Source organism: Marmota monax, unplaced genomic scaffold (assembly GCF_021218885.2).
Source record: "Marmota monax isolate L192 unplaced genomic scaffold, Marmota_monax_Labrador192_F-V1.1 WCK01_AAM20220418_F8-fsc00378, whole genome shotgun sequence".
Lineage (NCBI taxonomy): Eukaryota > Metazoa > Chordata > Mammalia > Rodentia > Sciuridae > Marmota > Marmota monax.
In genome coordinates this window covers 162,558-179,618 of record NW_026693516.1, presented here as the reverse complement: position 1 = coordinate 179,618, position 17,061 = coordinate 162,558, and the positions used below count along the sequence as shown (strand labels likewise).

The window sequence follows — 17,061 nt, the reverse complement described above, 5'->3', positions numbered from 1 at the left end:
ATCCGAGCTGCGAAGCCACTGGGCAGGACCTCAGAGTGGAATGAGCAGTCAGCCTAGGCTTCGCACGGATGCCCTTCCGGGAACTGACGGCAGGTGCTGAGTTTAGATAGAGCTGTCTGCCTTCCTGAGGGCTCCCAGTAGCTCTTAGAAATGGTGCCCCACGATGGCAGTGAAGGAGATTCCCGTTAGCTGGTCCTGGTGGTGCACGCCTGTAGCCCTGGGTATTCGAGAGTCTGACAAATGGGTTGCTTGCGCCCAGGAGTCAAGAATTTCAGGTCAATCTGGGCAATGCAAGGAGACCTCAGGTCAAACAGACAAAAAGAGAGAGAAGAAGGGGAGGACAAAGGAAGGAAGGAAGGAGGGAAGGAAGGAAGGGTGGACCATCGTCTCCAGCTATGATTGTTTTCTGCACTTTGTTATGAAAACAAAACATTGTCCTTGCAACTTACATAATTACTAACTTTTTGTTTCTTGACTGACCTTTCGGTGAATGTGAAAAAAATTTACACAGCTTTTCTTAAAACTGGACACTTTTCAGATTATGATTTTAAAGGTAATGAGTCAGCATTTAGGTATCACTGCAAAAGCCAAGTGCTGAGCTTTCTTCCAAGCCGGGAAGCAGCCTCTTTTATTTCTGATCGGTGGAGAAATGGCCATCCTATGTTTTACAAATCTTACAGAACGGTCTGAACTGAAGAGTAACACGAGAAAATTTCATCTAAAAAGACTGTATTCAAAAGGGAGCTTTCTATGGAAACGGGCATGGATTTAATACTTCTGTGTGCTATAATAGAATATTTCATTAGTCTTCAGGAATGGAGGGCAGATGGATGTTTAACTGACCCTCTGCTTAGAAACCAGAGACTGGACATTTTATTAATTTTATCAGTTGCATAGTACCAACTTGAATGGAAACCAAAGATCGAAGTTTTATTCATTGTATCTGTTCCCTTATGAGAGGAAAAGGATTAACTGTGACTGTTCCGTATCTAATATCTGATATCTGAAATGGAAACTGTGTTAGTTGGGGCAGCCTTTGAACAAATCCTCTTTCCTCTACTTCTTTATTTTAGTTGGTGCAGTTTTGCCCATAAGATCAAGTTAAATATTTAAAGGAAGAGAATTGGAATTCTTTGTGTCTTCTTGCAAAGAATGATTTCTGGAAGCCCGGGAATTCTACGGTGCTAAGTATTGCTTGGTTATACAGACACAAGGAGTCTCAGAATGTGTTGAAATGAGGAATTCTATTTCCCTCAAGTGTACCAAATTAAATTATTATCTGGATGGCTTCCGTAAGGGGCTAGAATTTTAGTTCACAGAGGTAGAGCTGAGGTTTATGAAGGTGAGGCACTTTCCCAAGAGATGGTCTTTGGCACCTTGACCGGAACCCAAGGCTAGAAATAGAGCTGCCTTCAGGAGGCAGCAGGGACTGCTGTGGGCACCACTAAATATGCAAATGAAATTAAAAACTCACAGATTATTTTTAGCAAGGTGTTAGTTCCAGTGGCCTGGAAATTTTTCTCGCAGGTATTGACTTTCTGTAACCCTTGAGATTTCAATTATGTATAATCAGGCATTTCTCTCCTAGTTCTACTGGGAGTGATAATGTGCCTTGCAGACAAACCAGGAAGAAAACACTCCTCATACGGGTGGGAACCCATTCGCTCCTTCATGTTTATCAGAAAACATTCTCAAGCATGAGCTTGGGTCAGAACCACTCACAGGTTGCTGGGCCCTCCTCCATTTCTGCATCAGGACACCTGGTCTGAGAACTGTGCTTTGAGAAGCAACCTCTCCTACAAGGCAAGAGATGGCGACCTGGACGGGGTCCTTCCACATGTAGTCCATCTTCCATGTCCAATTGCCAGTCAATAGATATAGTGTTGTTTGGGCTTTAGAATAACTATTGTGTGTATAAAACAGATACAACTCTTTGATCCTTTGGTCTTTCGGCATTGCCAATTAGCCAGCATCACTTAGTAAGAACCAGTGAATTATGAGCACATCACTTTTTTTAAAGCAAATGTAAATTTTTTTATTTTTTGTAGTGATGGTGAATCAAACCCAGGGCCTCACACATCCTAGGAAGTGCTCTGAGTATTGATTATAATCAACAAATAATAATTTTATATATTTATGGAGTACCATGTGAAATTTTGATGTATGTGTGCAACGTGGAATGATCACATGAGCAGTTAACATATTCATCACCTCCCTTATCATTGTTTATGGTGTGATACTTGAAGTTTACTCTCAGAAATTTTGTTTTTTTGGGGGGTGGGTATTAGGGATTAAACTCAGGGGCACTCAACCACTGAGCCACAACCCCAACCCTATTTTGTATTTTATTTAGAGACAGGGTCTCACTGAGTTGCTTAGTGCCTCATCATTGCTTAGGCTGGCTTTGAACTTGGAATTCTCCTTCTCAGCCTCCTGAGCCCCTGGATCACAGGTGTGCGCCACTGCACCTGGCTATTCTCAGCAATTTTGAAATATTACATATCACAGTAGTTACATTGTGGTAACTGTAACCACTGTGCTATGCAATAGATTTTGAAAATCCATTCCTCCTGTCTAACTGAAACTTTGAACCCTTTGTTCACCATCTCTCCATTCCCTCCGCACCCCAGTTAACCATTATCTGTTCTTCACTTCCAGGGGTTGGGGGGTTTAGATTCCACATGTAAGTGAGATCGCATGCCTACTGTTTTCAGAACTGTCCCACGTCATTGGGCAGGTCATAGAGGGGAACCTAGCTAAGGGGTAGAGGAGGCAACTCCAGCCCTCTCTATCTCAGCAAGACCTCCTGTCTGGGGAAGGGACACCTTTGCTAATCCACACACACCTAAACGCTTCCCGCTGGGTAAAGGGAAATCTGTTGTTTTAAGCAGGACTATAAGAACCTCTTGTTTTTAGAACGACTACAGGAAGCTCTCCATGCAGTGCAAAGATTTTGTGGTGGGCGTGCTGGACCTCTGCCGGGACTCGGAGGAGGTGGAGGCCATTCTGAACGGAGACCTGGAGTCTGCGGAGCCCCCGGAGGTGCACAGGCACAGAGCGCTGAGCCGCGTCAAGCTCGCCATCAAGTATGAAGTAAAAAAGGTGAGTGGACGCTTCACCATGGACTGAAGGAATTCCTGTTACTTCGTGAAAGACATTGAGTAGAGAATCCAGGCAGAGCTGCAAGATAAACGTCTAGGTTTGAATCCTTTCCACTTATTACCCATTATGGGTCCTTGGATAAGTCATAAATCTATAAGTTTCAGATTCCTCATATAAAAGGAGGACATTCCCCGTTATGTGTCTCAGGTTTTGGTGGGATTTAAACGGATGAAGATATGCAAAACATTCTGGCAACTGTTGCAATTTCAACGCAATTAATACCAGTATCTGTAGCTTGTAGACATGTAAGTATAATCACTGTGCTATGCAATGGATTTCAAAAATCCAGTCCTCCTGTCTAACTGAAGCTTTGAACCCTTTAATCACCATCTCTTCATTCCCTCTGCACCCTAGTTAACCACTTGTTCTTCGCTTCCAGGAGTTGGGGGGTTTAGATTCCCCGTATAAGAGCTGTCCCATGTCCTTGGTACTATTACACTGACAACAGGCTGGGGGACTCACATGTAAGGTACTATTACATTTTTTATCATCCTAATCTTTGCAGCAAGACTATGTTATTATTTATTCTACTATAAAATAGCTAAGATAGATGATGAGGTTTCTCTTGTACTGGAAAACTGAAGTCACTGGCTTAAATGACATGTCCAAGGTCCAGAGCTATGGAGTTGGTCATATAAGTATGAGAAATTGAAAGTATGATTATTTTTATTCTGATTATTGCAGAAAAACTGTTAGGTATATTTATAAAACTGTTAGGTATATATATTTTATTTATTTCTAAAACTGTTAGGGATATATATTAAATAAATAGATAATTAGATAATAAAGTATTAGATAATTCATGAAAATAGTAGTTGCAGTATTTTTCACTATAATAAAATCATATTTATCCAGAATCCGACAGTTTATCCATGTTGTAGCTGAGGGGGTTTCTTGGTTTCTTTGTTCTGTTTTTGTTTTTTGCTGTGTGTGCTTTCAATGGAGCTGACAGGTCATGAAGACGTTAGCTATTATTAGAACAGACATAGATCTGGATTCGTGATCAGGTCAATGACCAGCACGGCTTCTGTCCTTTCTGCAGAGTGTCATGGGGCTTAGGAGGACAGGCATCGGAGCCACCCTGCAGGACTCAAGGCCTGATGTTGCCATGGGTTCCCTGAGTGGCCAGTGGCAAGTCGCCTGGCCATCTAGGCTCCATCTGCTGGTCAGGAAAGTGGGGACCATAACAGTGACTAACATTCGGGTGTTTGATGGTTGGTTACAGCAGATACAGGGGGCTACACGGTGTTTGCTCAATAAGCATTAACTAATAACATTTCTCCATTATGAAAATTCCTGCTCAAAGTGAATGACCTTTAGGCAAGATCAGTCACTAAAGACATGTTTCGGGTCCCTTGTGCTGGTTCCAGTCCTTGGTATCAGACGTAGCCAATTTTAGCAGGAAACCATGGAGTAAGGGGTGTTAGGAAGCTCACAGAACCAGAAGGAAAGGTGGAACTAAGCTGGGCTTCTAGAAACTTCACTGGAACTGACCTGGACAGGGAGTTCCTGTGGCCCCAACAGAACAATTCTGCGGCTGAGTAGACAGCGGGCTCCTGCACCGTGGAAAGGACGCTGTGAGTCCCTCAGCCTGTTGTCAAAGGGCCCTTCCAAGTCATACCAGCCAGGAGCTCTTGGCAGCAGGTGAGGACAGGGCAGTCTCCCTGCACCCTCGTGGACACACACAGGTGTGCACACACATGCACAACACGACCACAGTGTGGAGAGCTTTGCATGTGGTACTACGTAGATTCTGTTCAGACATTAATGACAAATCTCCCTTTCCTTAACAAGACAGTCAGATGTGAAGGTTCTCAGCAAAGATCAGAGCAAAATAACTTTTCATGGAAATTATTAGTTTCAAGGTAATTAAGTTGGCTTGACCGCCCTCCTCTCGGCGCATCCTTGCTAGTTGAGGTTTCACTATGTTGGGGGAAAAGATAATTTCAACAAGATTGATAGTGGCTGTTTTTAGAAAGTTGTCTGGACACGTCTTCAGGGAGCTTGCAATATGTGGTCCTTCTGTTTGGCACCTGAGAGAAGAGAATTGATTCTGCTTGTCTCTGTTTTTTTATCATTGCTGTGGAACGTCGTGTTGGCAGAGACAGCTCATCTGCAGACGCACACCTGTTAACCAAGCTGTCTTGCAGAGTGATTGTCCTTCTCCATGTTAATTTTAAGCAAATTGGTGCATAGGTCACAATGCGTGAGGTGTCATTAATAATAAATTTGCTATCAGTCAACCACCAGGAAACAAACAAACAAACAAACAAAAAGTATTTAGAACTGAAAGGCGACTTAGCACTTCATAAGCATTTCTGTTCTGTTTGTTTTATGCCGTAAGGAATATTGAAGCCTTTGGTTTGGAATCTTCACTCAATAACAGTGTATAAGAACTTCATTCTAGCTAGGCATGGTGACACACCTATAATCCCAGCTGTCCTGGAGGCTGAGGCAGGAGGGTCGTAAGGCCAACCTCAGCAACTTACTGAGACCCCCCTCTCGAAATTAAAAACAGAACACCTGGAGGTGTAGATCCTGGGTGCAGTCACCGTCCTGGGGGGCTCTGTCCTGGAATCCCAACACCGCCCCAGCTCTCCCTTTCCTCTGCTGTCTCGGAGGCTGGCTGCACTCCCCGCTCCCATCTCCACCCCAGCCAGGAGGAAGAGCATCACCCCTTCCACTCTGCCACTTCCCTCACCACCACCTCCTTACTAGTCCCCAAGCAAAGCGACCTCTAGATGATAAGGACATGTCTGCCCACGAGCTGGTCCACGGGGCTCCCAAGTGACATCATGCCTTATGGCCCCCTGTCCTCAGTAGCCTCGTGACTTCATGCTTATTCAGTCGATATTCCACCTTGGACACTGGCTCTATGCCGTGGAGGCCGACGACTTAGGACTTCTTTCCTCTGCCACCTGCCCAAGGGCTGCTCCCTGCTTTACTCCAGAAGCAGGCCATGAGCCTGGACCAGCGCCGAGCCCCCAGAGCCCAGGTCCTGCCCAGGTCCACCCATGTGCTCCATCAGGCCTCACAGAGCATCCACAGGCGATCAGCAGAATGAAAACGCAGAAGGCCGGAACAGGAAATATGCCACTGTGCTTTTGACGTTTGTATGGGAAAGAAGTTTCCCACATGAAGGCAAAAGAAGTCTCAAAGCAGAACCAAATGATACTGCACCCCAGAAAGATCACAGACAAAACAGTGAAGGACCGGGGCTGAGGTGGAGGCTCCGCAGTGTGTGCTCGGCTAGCACGTGCCAGCCCTGGTTTCCGGCCTCAGCACCACATATCAATGACTAAATTAAATAAAGGTATGGGTCCAACTACAACTAAAAATTAATTTCTTTTTTAAAAAAAGCAAGGGACAAACTGGGAAAAGATTTTTCTGGATTGTCACTTACAGAGGATTGATGTTCTTAATATCCAGAGGGCTCAGAGAAATGTGTATGGAAATGTCCAGGGCCGGGGGACAGTGAGCAAGGGCTCCACACGTGACCCCAGGAGAGGAAAACTCAAGTTTCAGTGTTTGCTAACATGCAGACCCTGTGCTCCCCTCCCCTGTTATCAAAGAGTCAAAGCCACAGTTCAGGGGAAATGGGCAAGCCCGTTCACCTCTTCCTATCAGGGAGTAGATTTTGATGCTTACTGATCCTAGAACTATTTCTGTGGGATGTCCAAAGCAAACCATGAGGCCAGAAGGATGATAAACATTGCTATTTACATAGATGGGCACACTATTCCACTAAGAGCATGGAATCCAGTAAAAATGAAATTGTGTTTCTGAAAATTAACTTTTGGACAAAAGCATTAACTTTGTCCAATTAGAATAATGGACTCTGCCCCTAAAAAGGCTTTTGAGTTCCAATCCTGGCTGAACCTCGGTCCTGCTCTGCGAGTGAGCCTCAACCCCTGCCCTCCACAGGTGTGATAAGTGCCACCTGGGAAGTGTCCCAGGAGCCGGCTGTTGTGGCCAATGGCCCTGGATCGTGCAGACCACTTAATCTGTGGACCTGCGATCCTGAGAGGAAGCGTCCCCTGGTTCCTCTCCCTGGTTCCTCTCCCTGCGTAATGGGCTCAGTTTCATTGGCTGAGATTCGTCTAAGGAAGGGACGTGAAGCCGTGCAGGCCTGACAGCCCCGCAGCCACCGACTCTGTGCCCTCGGCCAGGCCCAGGGGCTGCCCCCGCACCTCTCCTCCCCCTGGGCTCAGGCACCCGGACCACAGCAGGCCCTCAGCCCGGCCCACAGTCTGGGAAACCTGTACAGTTTAGAAGCTTTACGTTTACGTTTCACAACTCAATGAACTGTAAAAAGAAGTTGTCCAGTTTTCACTCACAAGAATATTTTCTTTTAAGCTGTATGAATTGGGGCTCTATCCGTGTCATTAAAAACAAAAACAGAGTGTTCCTACCACGTTTTTACACAGCAATTTGATGTGTGAATATCGTGAAATCTGATTTGATGAAAAGACGGTGTAAAATGAAAATGTTTAAGTGTAAACCTATTTAATTGTTCTGTCTAGCTTGTCCTGATTGGTGGTTCAGTTTACAACCTACTGGTCATTTGGCAGGAAAAAAAAATCTTTGTCCTAGAGTGCTGTGGTTGCTTTGCTCCACCAGAAGATCGACGTTTGCTTGGGTCAAGCATTCTTCCTTCAAATCAGAAAACCTCAAATAAGGGTATTATGTTTGTAATGACTTCAATTTGCTGGTCCACTGAAGTTGGGAAACAACATACAAATTCTATCCAGCTAGCTGTGGTGTGGAACACAGGGACATTTTTTAGAAAGTAAAATAGTTTTAAGAGATAAAGGTCAGTGCCCTATTTTGAAGTCATTGGAAAGTGAAAAACTCATCTCCTAGAGGGATTAGTTTTGTTGGTTTTTTCCCCTTACATGCTAATACTATATTTGGTTTTATCTTCTGCTTTTGAAATGCCCTTTATATGATTGTAGTAGAATTTTAAATTGTTGAGAAAAATATATTTGCATGAACTAAAAGGAATACAGATGTCATGGAGGGTGAATTATCACAAATAAAGAGAGGTAGAAGTAGGTGTGTAGGAAACACACCTGCTGGGCTGAGTCTTAAAGTATGACACACAGAGCAGACACCGTGACCTGGGCTGGCATCTAACAGGCTGGGAGATTTGCACTGTGTGTCCAAGTCACAGCAAGTCAGACACTGACCCTCACGTTTGCTGTGTGGTAAGGACAGGTTTCTGTCGGGGGTCTGAGGCCGTGCAACCTTTATGCAGATGTGATTCATGCCGTCAAACGCATCTTCAGGTCTGAGGATTAGCAGGCAGGAAGAGGGAGAGCCACACCACAGCTTCAATGTTTCCATCCTCAGGGTTTAAAGCCTCAGAGTATCATAGTCCTGGTGCTGCTGTAACCGAATACTTGAGGCTAATTTACAGGAAGAGGGATGCATTCCTCAGAGCTCTGGAGATGGGTTAAGTGATCAAGAAAGCATCAGCAGGTTCAGTTCTGGTGAGGACTGCATCCTTCAGACAGGCAGGCACTGGGTCCTAATGCGGCAGAGAGTGAAGACAAGCTCGCTAACCACGGCGCAGGAACTCTCTCTGTGAGGTTTCATCCCCTCAAGGAGGGAGTGGCCCTCGAGGCCTCCTCAACCCTTAGTAGAGGGATTTCTGCTTTTGTTTTAAGAGACAGGGTCTTGTAATGTTGCGCAGCTGGCCTTGCACTCCTGAGCTGAAGGATCCTCCTGCCTCAGCCTCCCGAGAGCCGAGGTGTGCACCCTACACCTGGTCACCTCTCAAAGCTGTCACCTCTTAAGAATATCACATTGGCAACATCCAAATTTTGGAGGAGACACATTCAAACCATAGTCAGCAGACAAGCCCCAAGGAAATTTATCCAGAAATCCCAGGAACACGGCCCACGTGTCTCCAGACCTCACGGGTATTCTGTGCCTCACAGAAACCCTCGACTTATTAAAAAAACAAAAAGGTGCAAGGTTGGATTTCCAGTTTGGTGACTTGTGTGCTCAGCCTGTAGCTTTCCTTCCTGTGCCAGCCTGGCCAGTGTTACCAGGGGTGCCCTTTATTTCTGCCTGTCCAGCTTCCCACAAATGCAACCCCCCAGATTCCAAGACATGTGGACCAACATCCAAATTAACACTGTTTCATTTTCAACTCTGACCACGCCTGTCCCTTAGCGACAGCTCGCTGTGTGCCCCACGTGGAGTCCCAGCTCTGTGACCACGCCTGTCCCTTAGCGAGAGCTCCCTGCGTTCCCTGAGCAGAGCCAAGCCCTCTGGGCAAGGCGGGTGCCCCCATCTTTATCTTCTTGTGCCAAGTGCCCAGCACAGTGCCTGGCTCTCACAAGGTCTCAGCCATTCTGATGAGTGAATGAATAATGAGATGGACATTGGGAGCTGGACAGAGGGGTGACGAATAAGAAAATGATACAAATATAGGACCAGGGCGGGGGTGGAAATTTGGAGTTCTCATCAAGGATCCTAAGAATCTCGTCACATAGACCCAGGAAGTTGTCACCTTGATTATACCCATAGATTTCTTTCTCCTTCTCCTCTTCTCCTCCTCCCCCTCCTCCTCCCCCTCTTCCCCCCTCCTCCTCCCCCTCTTCCCCCCTCCTCCTCCCCCTCCTCGTCTTCCTTCTTTTTTCTACAGCTGAGGATGGAACCCCAACTCTGTGCACTGTGGACCAGTGTTCCACCACTGAGCTACACCCCAGCCCTTTTTATTTATTGAGACAGGGTCTCACTAAATTGTCAAGTCTTGCCTCCAACTTGCAATCCTCCTGCCCCAGCCTCCCTAATAGCTGGAATTACAGGCATGTGCCACCACACCCAGCACTATACCCAGGGATTTTATCATTTTCGAATAATGACTGCAATGTTACATGAAATATTGTTTTCAAAAGGCAGAAACTTTAAAGTGCAACAGAATCTTGGTCTGGAAAGATCTAATGAGTACTTAGCATCTGGCAAGCACTAGAGTGCATAAGGACCTCGGATTTGTATAACTGAATGAAAGGAATTTATAATTAAATGTGTCTTAGTTTGGGCCACTATAACAAAATACCTTAGCCTGGGTGATTTATAAACAAAAGAAACGTATTTCTCACTGTTCTGGGGGCTGGAAGGGGAGCTCAGGGTGCAGCAAGGTTGGGCTCTGGCGAAGGTGCTTTTCCGGGTTGCAGACTGTGATCTTCTCACTTACCCACATGTGGCAGGAAGGGGACTCTTACAAGGGCACTGATCCTGCCATGAGCGCTCCACCCTCACGGAAAGCAAAATGAAGAAGAAAGAAAAAGAAACAGAGACAGACCCCACGGGTCAGCCATGCTTAGTTCCTCAGCGGAGGGCAAGTTTTCAAGAGAGAAAATGGCAGCTGGTTACAGTGGGGTCTGAGTTCCGGAGGGTTTAGTGAGACTGAATCACAGCAGAATGTGTGGGTGGGGCAGTCAGGGCACAGTTGTGAAAGTCCAGAGCCTTGTTCTCCTTTTCTCCCTGGGGGTTCACTCACAACCTGATCACTTCCCCACACACCCTCTCCTGACACCCTCACATCAGGGGTTGGACACAAACACTAAGTCCGTAACATATAAATATACATTGACCATCAAACAAGAAAAGAGCAGCCTCTTGCAAGCCGTTAAACCCTCCAAACACCACTAGGTAGTGGCGTTGCAAATAATTCAGTTGAGTATTTCAAATATCACATCTGTGACTGCGTTCCCTCCGCTCTGTCAACTGGCCCTCGAGTCCTCTTGCACGCGGCACGGTGGCAGCTGCCAGAGCTGTCATGCCTGCATCCCGGAGTGGGCGCATGCAGGCTCCAGCCAGGGGTGGCCATGCGGGGGCATCGTGCCCAGGGGTGTGCTCCTCATGGACAGCTGCGTGGCTTGAGGAACTGCCTGGGTCTCAGGCACCGTTAGGGTCACTGGCCAGAGCTTGATGGACGAGGAACCCTTGGCCATTGGGAACTGCGGCTGCTCTCTGCCTCTCCAAGTTCCCAGAACATTTTGTGGGCGCATCCAAACAGGTTTGTTGTTATTGTTTATTCTGGCTTTCCAGAAGACAGTGAGAATTTTATTTTATCATAGTAAAGGCTCCTTTAAAAAAATCTGCTGGCGCTCATAGTCTGCTTTGGAATGACCTCCAGATTCCCAAGCTTGGGCATTCAAAGGAGGGCGTGTCTAGCACCATGGCAGCTTTGGGGCCTGGGAGCTTTACCTTGGCCTGATATTGTGCTGCCGGGAAGAGGGCAGATCCCTGAGAACCCCGGTGCCTCTAAACGATGCAGGCAGATGGCGTGGCGAACTCAAATGGCAGGCTGAAGTCAGTGACGCTGGTTCACTTTTCCTGTAGTCATAAAAGAACTGCTCGGGATGCTTGTGTTCTTCTCGCCTGCGGTGGAGGAAGGCCCTGCCAGAGGGCAGGTTTCTGAAATAGAGAAATCACGTGGATGCCGGCCCCGAGGCAGTGGGCGTGGCCCCGGCACCACCTGCAGGTTACTGGTGCTTTGCAGGTCTTCGGGTTTTCAGTGACAATACCCACACACTCAGAGGGCACAGCGTCTCTGTATTTCTCATACATGTGGCATTTTAGGGCTGCTCGAGACATTTAAAAACACCCTCTTTCAGCAGTAGTCGACAATAAGCCAAATACCTTCCGCGTTTCCATTGGCACTGAGTGCCAGGGAGCCAGCAGACGGCAGGTCGCACACTTTCACCAAAGGAGCCAGGCGCCACTCACACTGCACTCAGGAAGCAGTGAACGCTGGAGGGTTTCTGTCAGAAAGAGCTCTGATGAAGGACAGTGTCAGTTCCACCCCGTCTCCACATTAGCTCTGCTAACGGTTACCAAGTAGCTTCGGGAAATGGAGGGAAGGCAAAGGAGGATTCTGCGGAACCTCCAGGGCCTGGGTCTGGCGCTGTCTGGGCGCACGTGGGGGCCCGGCTGAGCGGTGTGCGCGGTGTGGTGACTTCTCTCTCTCCCCTTCCCCAGTTTGTGGCGCACCCCAACTGCCAGCAGCAGCTCCTGACCATCTGGTACGAGAACCTCTCGGGCCTGCGGGAGCAGACGGTGGCTGTCAAGTGCCTGGTGGTGCTGGTTGTGGCCGTGGGCCTCCCGCTGCTCGCCATCGGATACTGGATCGCCCCCTGCAGCCGGGTACTGGCCCTACACCCTCCTGTGTTGGCGCAGAGTGACCCTCTAGATGAGGAGAGAAGGGAGCTTCACGCTCAGGGCTTCCCCTGGATGTTAGTTCCCTCGCGAGCACAGATCTGAGCCACATCTGCAGGCACAAGGCACGCAGGCTCAGGAGGAGAGAAAGCCCAGCGCATTCAGGCCCACTCTGCTGACAGCTTCATAAGCAGAGCGTCGACCGTGCTGGAACCAGAAGGGACAGCCCCACTGTGAGAACCAAGCAGTAGGTCATCCGGAGCCGGCCGGAGCCCGCGGGAGCCATCTGAGGCTGGGTCCCAAGCCCACTGAGGACGGGCTCTCAGCCTGGGGCCTGAGTCAGCTCCCCCAGCCCTCTGTTCCTCCAGACACATGTGGGGGCTGTGACATCATCTGGTTTTGCTTAGGCCATCTGTCCCCTACCCTTCCTCGCCTCTTGGCCTGCTCATGAAGAGCTCTGCAGTGGGGCCTGAGAGGTCCCTGAAAGGGGCAGGGGCGGGACCCAGCCTGGCCGCGGAGTCCAGGGAGGCTGATAAGGCACTGCTGGAGGGAGGAGCTGCTCTGAGGCCGCTCAGTCCTGTTCCCTCTTCCTGAACCTGGTTTTGTTATAATGGGGGCGGTGTCAGGCAGAACGAGTCACGGCCACTTACAAATGGCCCTGGAAACCCGTGGGCACTCTGGCTAGACTCCTGAGCAGTCCTGCTCCGGGGCACCGTGTGTGTGTGTGTGTGTGTGTGTGTGAGTGTGTGTGTGTGTGTGAGATTCCTCTCACCTCTCTGCTGGGCTGCCCAGGGCAGCCGAGGGCAGAAAGCTCCTCATTACGCACCTAGTTGGACTAAGTTCTTCTGTTCCATATTGTGGAAAACTACTTCCGGATCCTTCACCTCATAAACACCAAACCCTGATACATGAGGACAGCACCGAGGGACACCACCATCCTCCCACCGGCGTCCCTCTCTGTGGGTGGTGAACTGGAGCACTCACATGTCTCCTAGCAGCTCACCAGCTAGGACAGGACGTCAGGTTTGAAGTGGACATCTGGGGCCACTCCTCACAGGATGGTGATCTCTCCTGGGCAGAGGGGGTGGTGGGAGTTGAGTCATTCCTTGTGCCCCCGTTTATAGCTGCTGTGAACCACCCATCCAGGGCACAAAGGAGACAGCAAGCATACTCCACACCTGCCCCGTTACTCAGAGAAGTGCACGGCTTCCTCTTCCACCTTTAGGAGAAGCAGATGCTGTGGACAAGCTGCCCCATGTGCCCTCTCCACGGCTGTGGACAGCAGTGTGACACGGCAGTTTACTCCTCTGTGTCCAGCGTAGAAGATGTGAATTTTGCCAAGTGCCCTCCTGTGTCTCCAGCCCCAGCAATACTGGATGTTCTTGGTCATTTGTTGACATCAAACTGAGGCTCTGGACATTTGTTCAAAGTTCAGTCTTTCAAATGCAAACCTCAGTGCTTTTGAGGTCACAGACTGAGTTCCAGGCAGGAGCTGACAGTGTGGACTGGAGGACTCACTTGATAAATCTACCGCATGCTCAGGAATGAGGACCGCGGAGGCCTTGGAGACAGGAGGAATTGTTTTTCATTTCCATTAGAACACGGGACTTTTAAGGACATCATGTCCCAGGGGATTTTTCAGGAGTCACCTAAAAATAATTACAAACTGAACTTTAGAATAGCTTTTGCACTATAGCATAATTTTCCAAACTCAGAGGATGACTTTTAATTAAGCTAACCTACTTGGAGGTTTCAATTATTGAGGTGGTAATGGATAAAATATTCATTTTGAGTTCTAATATTTTCTGCCTTTTCATATGATACAAGGTATAATGATTTTGAAGTATTTAGAAATGAGAACTCGAATTACTTCTGCTGTAGTAACTATTTTTTTTTCAACCCCTCAGAGGGTTTTTAATGCCCTGAGTCTACAAACTTCTAGGATTTCAGTTACAAAGCATTAAAGAACCGCATAGGGCATATTCAAAGTTTCTTTCCAGCTGCAAGAACTTTGATTTTGCAAAGTCTCTCTCATGAAGAAGGAAGAAGAACTGCACACGTCCTGGGACCCCTGGAAGTGCATCTGCCAGCGTAGTTGCCTGAGGGAAACTAGATGTTGAGAAACAATGAATCCCGAGGCCTTATTAAATCACTTTTCAACCAAGAGTCTCCCTGTAAAGATTAGCTTTCACCATTATAGCTCTTCAGGAACAGAAACAGGTCTTTAAAAGTGCTCCCATTTCCTTTATCTGTTGTCTGTATATGAAGTGTTAAAAGTGGAAGACACATTTTCTAAAGTGAAATTTCTCTGTCTCCCCGCTGCCCCGTCTTGCTCCAGCTGGGGCGGGTTCTGCGGAGCCCCTTCATGAAGTTTGTGGCACACGCGGCCTCCTTCATCATCTTCCTGGGCCTGCTGGTGTTCAACGCCTCCGACAGGTTTGAAGGCATCGCCACACTGCCCAACATCACAGTCACTGACTACCCCAAACAGATCTTCAGGGTGAAGACCACTCAGTTCACGTGGACAGAGATGCTGATCATGGTCTGGGTTCTCGGTAAGGCTTTGATTTCAAGTACCCTAACTTTTACCAAAAACTAGTTGTCTAAATGATTGTCAGTTTCTGCTAAAGCTGCTATGCCTTCCCTGGTAAGGACGTCACCGGTGTCAGGTGAGCTAAGTAACAAAATAATTGAATAATTTGGTACATGCCTATAAAAGTTATGCCTTAACTTAGTCTAAGTTTTTATGATTAACTTGACCTGATTACAAGTTTACCATGTTTCAGAAATCTAACTTCAATGATTGAACACAACTAAGTTTTTAAATGTAACTCACTGTTGTGATCAGTCATTCAATTGAAATGCTTATGAAATAAACCAGCAGCTATTAACTGAGGACTAAAGAACCTTTATGTTGCATTTGAGAGATTTTTAGGAGTTTCCATTTTCAGGATGTTTGTTACTTTGCTTTGCAGTAACCCATTTTGAGTACCTGTGTTAAAGTGAAAACTTAAACGATGTGAGAAAAATTCTGTTGCATTTTAATAAGTGCATGTTGGAACAGGTTGGTCCACTGATCACTGATCCAAAGTCATCTCTGTCTGTTTTCTCTCTTCCGTCCTGTGTGTTTCTTGGTGTCTTCTCCTTCCCTGAGTTGATGGGCTTCTTATCCCTTTCACTGGCTCCTGGTCTCAACCTGGGCCAAGTATTCATCTTATGACCTTTGTTTTGGTAAACTCCCCGGTTACTGTGCCCTCTCACAGGGCCATCTTGTGCCCTTCTCCCCTCGAGGCACTTTCTGCCTTCAGTTTCGTCCTAAGTGGGCGCCTTTCTCGGGGGTTTGTCTTGTCCTGGGATGCTCCTGGCCTCCCCAGCATGGGACGAGCAGGAGTGGGGAGGGGACAGTCCAGCTTCCTGGGTGGCTGGGGAGCCCGTCATTAGGATTCCAGGTGACTGTCTTCTGCGGGGGCTCGTTTCCCCAGTCACCATGGCTTGATGGTCAGCCACTTGGATTTTTTGTAGGGACACCTCTTCTTCTGTCCTCCACGAGTCTCACAGGGAAGCTCCTCTGACCTGCCTGGCTCCTTCCTCCTCTCTGCACCTGCCACAGGTCCCCGTCTGGGTGGCTCGGCGGGGTGTGTCCCTCCCGAGGGAAGCCCTTCCCCCCAGGGTGGGCCTGGGTCAGCCGGCGCCTGGTGGCAGCGTCCCAGCTGAGCTGTGCTCTCATGCATACCTCGCTTCCCACCCAGGGATGATGTGGTCTGAGTGTAAGGAGCTGTGGCTGGAAGGGCCCAGGGAGTACATCCTGCAGCTGTGGAATGTGCTCGACTTTGGGATGCTCTCCATCTTCATCGCCGCCTTCACGGCCAGGTTCCTGGCTTTCCTTCAGGCAACAAAAGCACAGCAGTACGTGGACAGCTATGTCCAAGAGAGTGACCTCAGCGAAGTGACGCTGCCGCCCGAGATACAGTACTTCACCTACGGTGAGTGGCTCGCTGCTGGAGGAAATGCCAATCAGGAGTACGGTACCCCCCTCCATCCAAGGCGGGTATGTCCCAAGGCCCCCAGTGGGTTCCTGAAACTGCTCAGGTCTATATATATATATATATTGTTTCTTCCCACACATAAATATGTACATATGGTAGATTTAATAAGTAAGTTAGGCACAATGAGATTAATGACAGTCATAATAAAATGGAAGAATTATAATAATATATGATAATACAGTTGCTAGGATCGCTTCTCTTTCTTTGGGCATATTATTAAATAAAATGAGGGTTTCTTGAACAATGAACACTGCAATACAGTGACAGTGGGTCTGATCACCTAGATGGCTCCTAAGTCACTGATGGGCAGGTAGCTTATACCACACGGACACACTGGTATTCATGTCCTACGGAAGACAGAATTGGTCTGCACAGATTGAGCGTGCTGCTCAGAATGCTGTGCCATATAACACTCAAACATGGTTTATTTGTGGAAACTTCCACTTAAAATTTTCAGATCACAGTTGACCATGAGTAACTGAAACCACATAAGCCCCCCCTTAAATAATGGACCACTACCATGTGTTAGTGTGAAAGGTGTGTTGCACATTTGTGCACAGTGCACACAGCATGAGTGCACACAGTGCACACATCCATGGAGTCTATGAAGCCAGATCCTCAGGGCCCAGAGTCCCTGAGGCTGTGGGTTCAATAGACAATGGAAGTCTAAACTGCTTTA

The 17,061-nt window shown here is 47.8% G+C and overlaps 1 protein-coding gene across 3 annotated transcripts in view; it reads left to right on the top strand.

Moving 5' to 3' along the window:
* Trpc3 (transient receptor potential cation channel subfamily C member 3) overlaps nucleotides 1–17,061 on the top strand; it is a 57,868-nt gene that overhangs the window by 21,304 nt on the left and 19,503 nt on the right. For all 3 annotated transcript variants that reach the window (XM_046458485.2, XM_058583664.1, XM_058583665.1), the window contains exons 3-6: nucleotides 2,917–3,102; nucleotides 12,160–12,324; nucleotides 14,675–14,891; nucleotides 16,086–16,319. In XM_046458485.2, coding sequence (XP_046314441.1) covers nucleotides 2,917–3,102; nucleotides 12,160–12,324; nucleotides 14,675–14,891; nucleotides 16,086–16,319 — 802 coding nt within the window. The remainder of the gene's footprint in view (nucleotides 1–2,916; nucleotides 3,103–12,159; nucleotides 12,325–14,674; nucleotides 14,892–16,085; nucleotides 16,320–17,061) is intronic.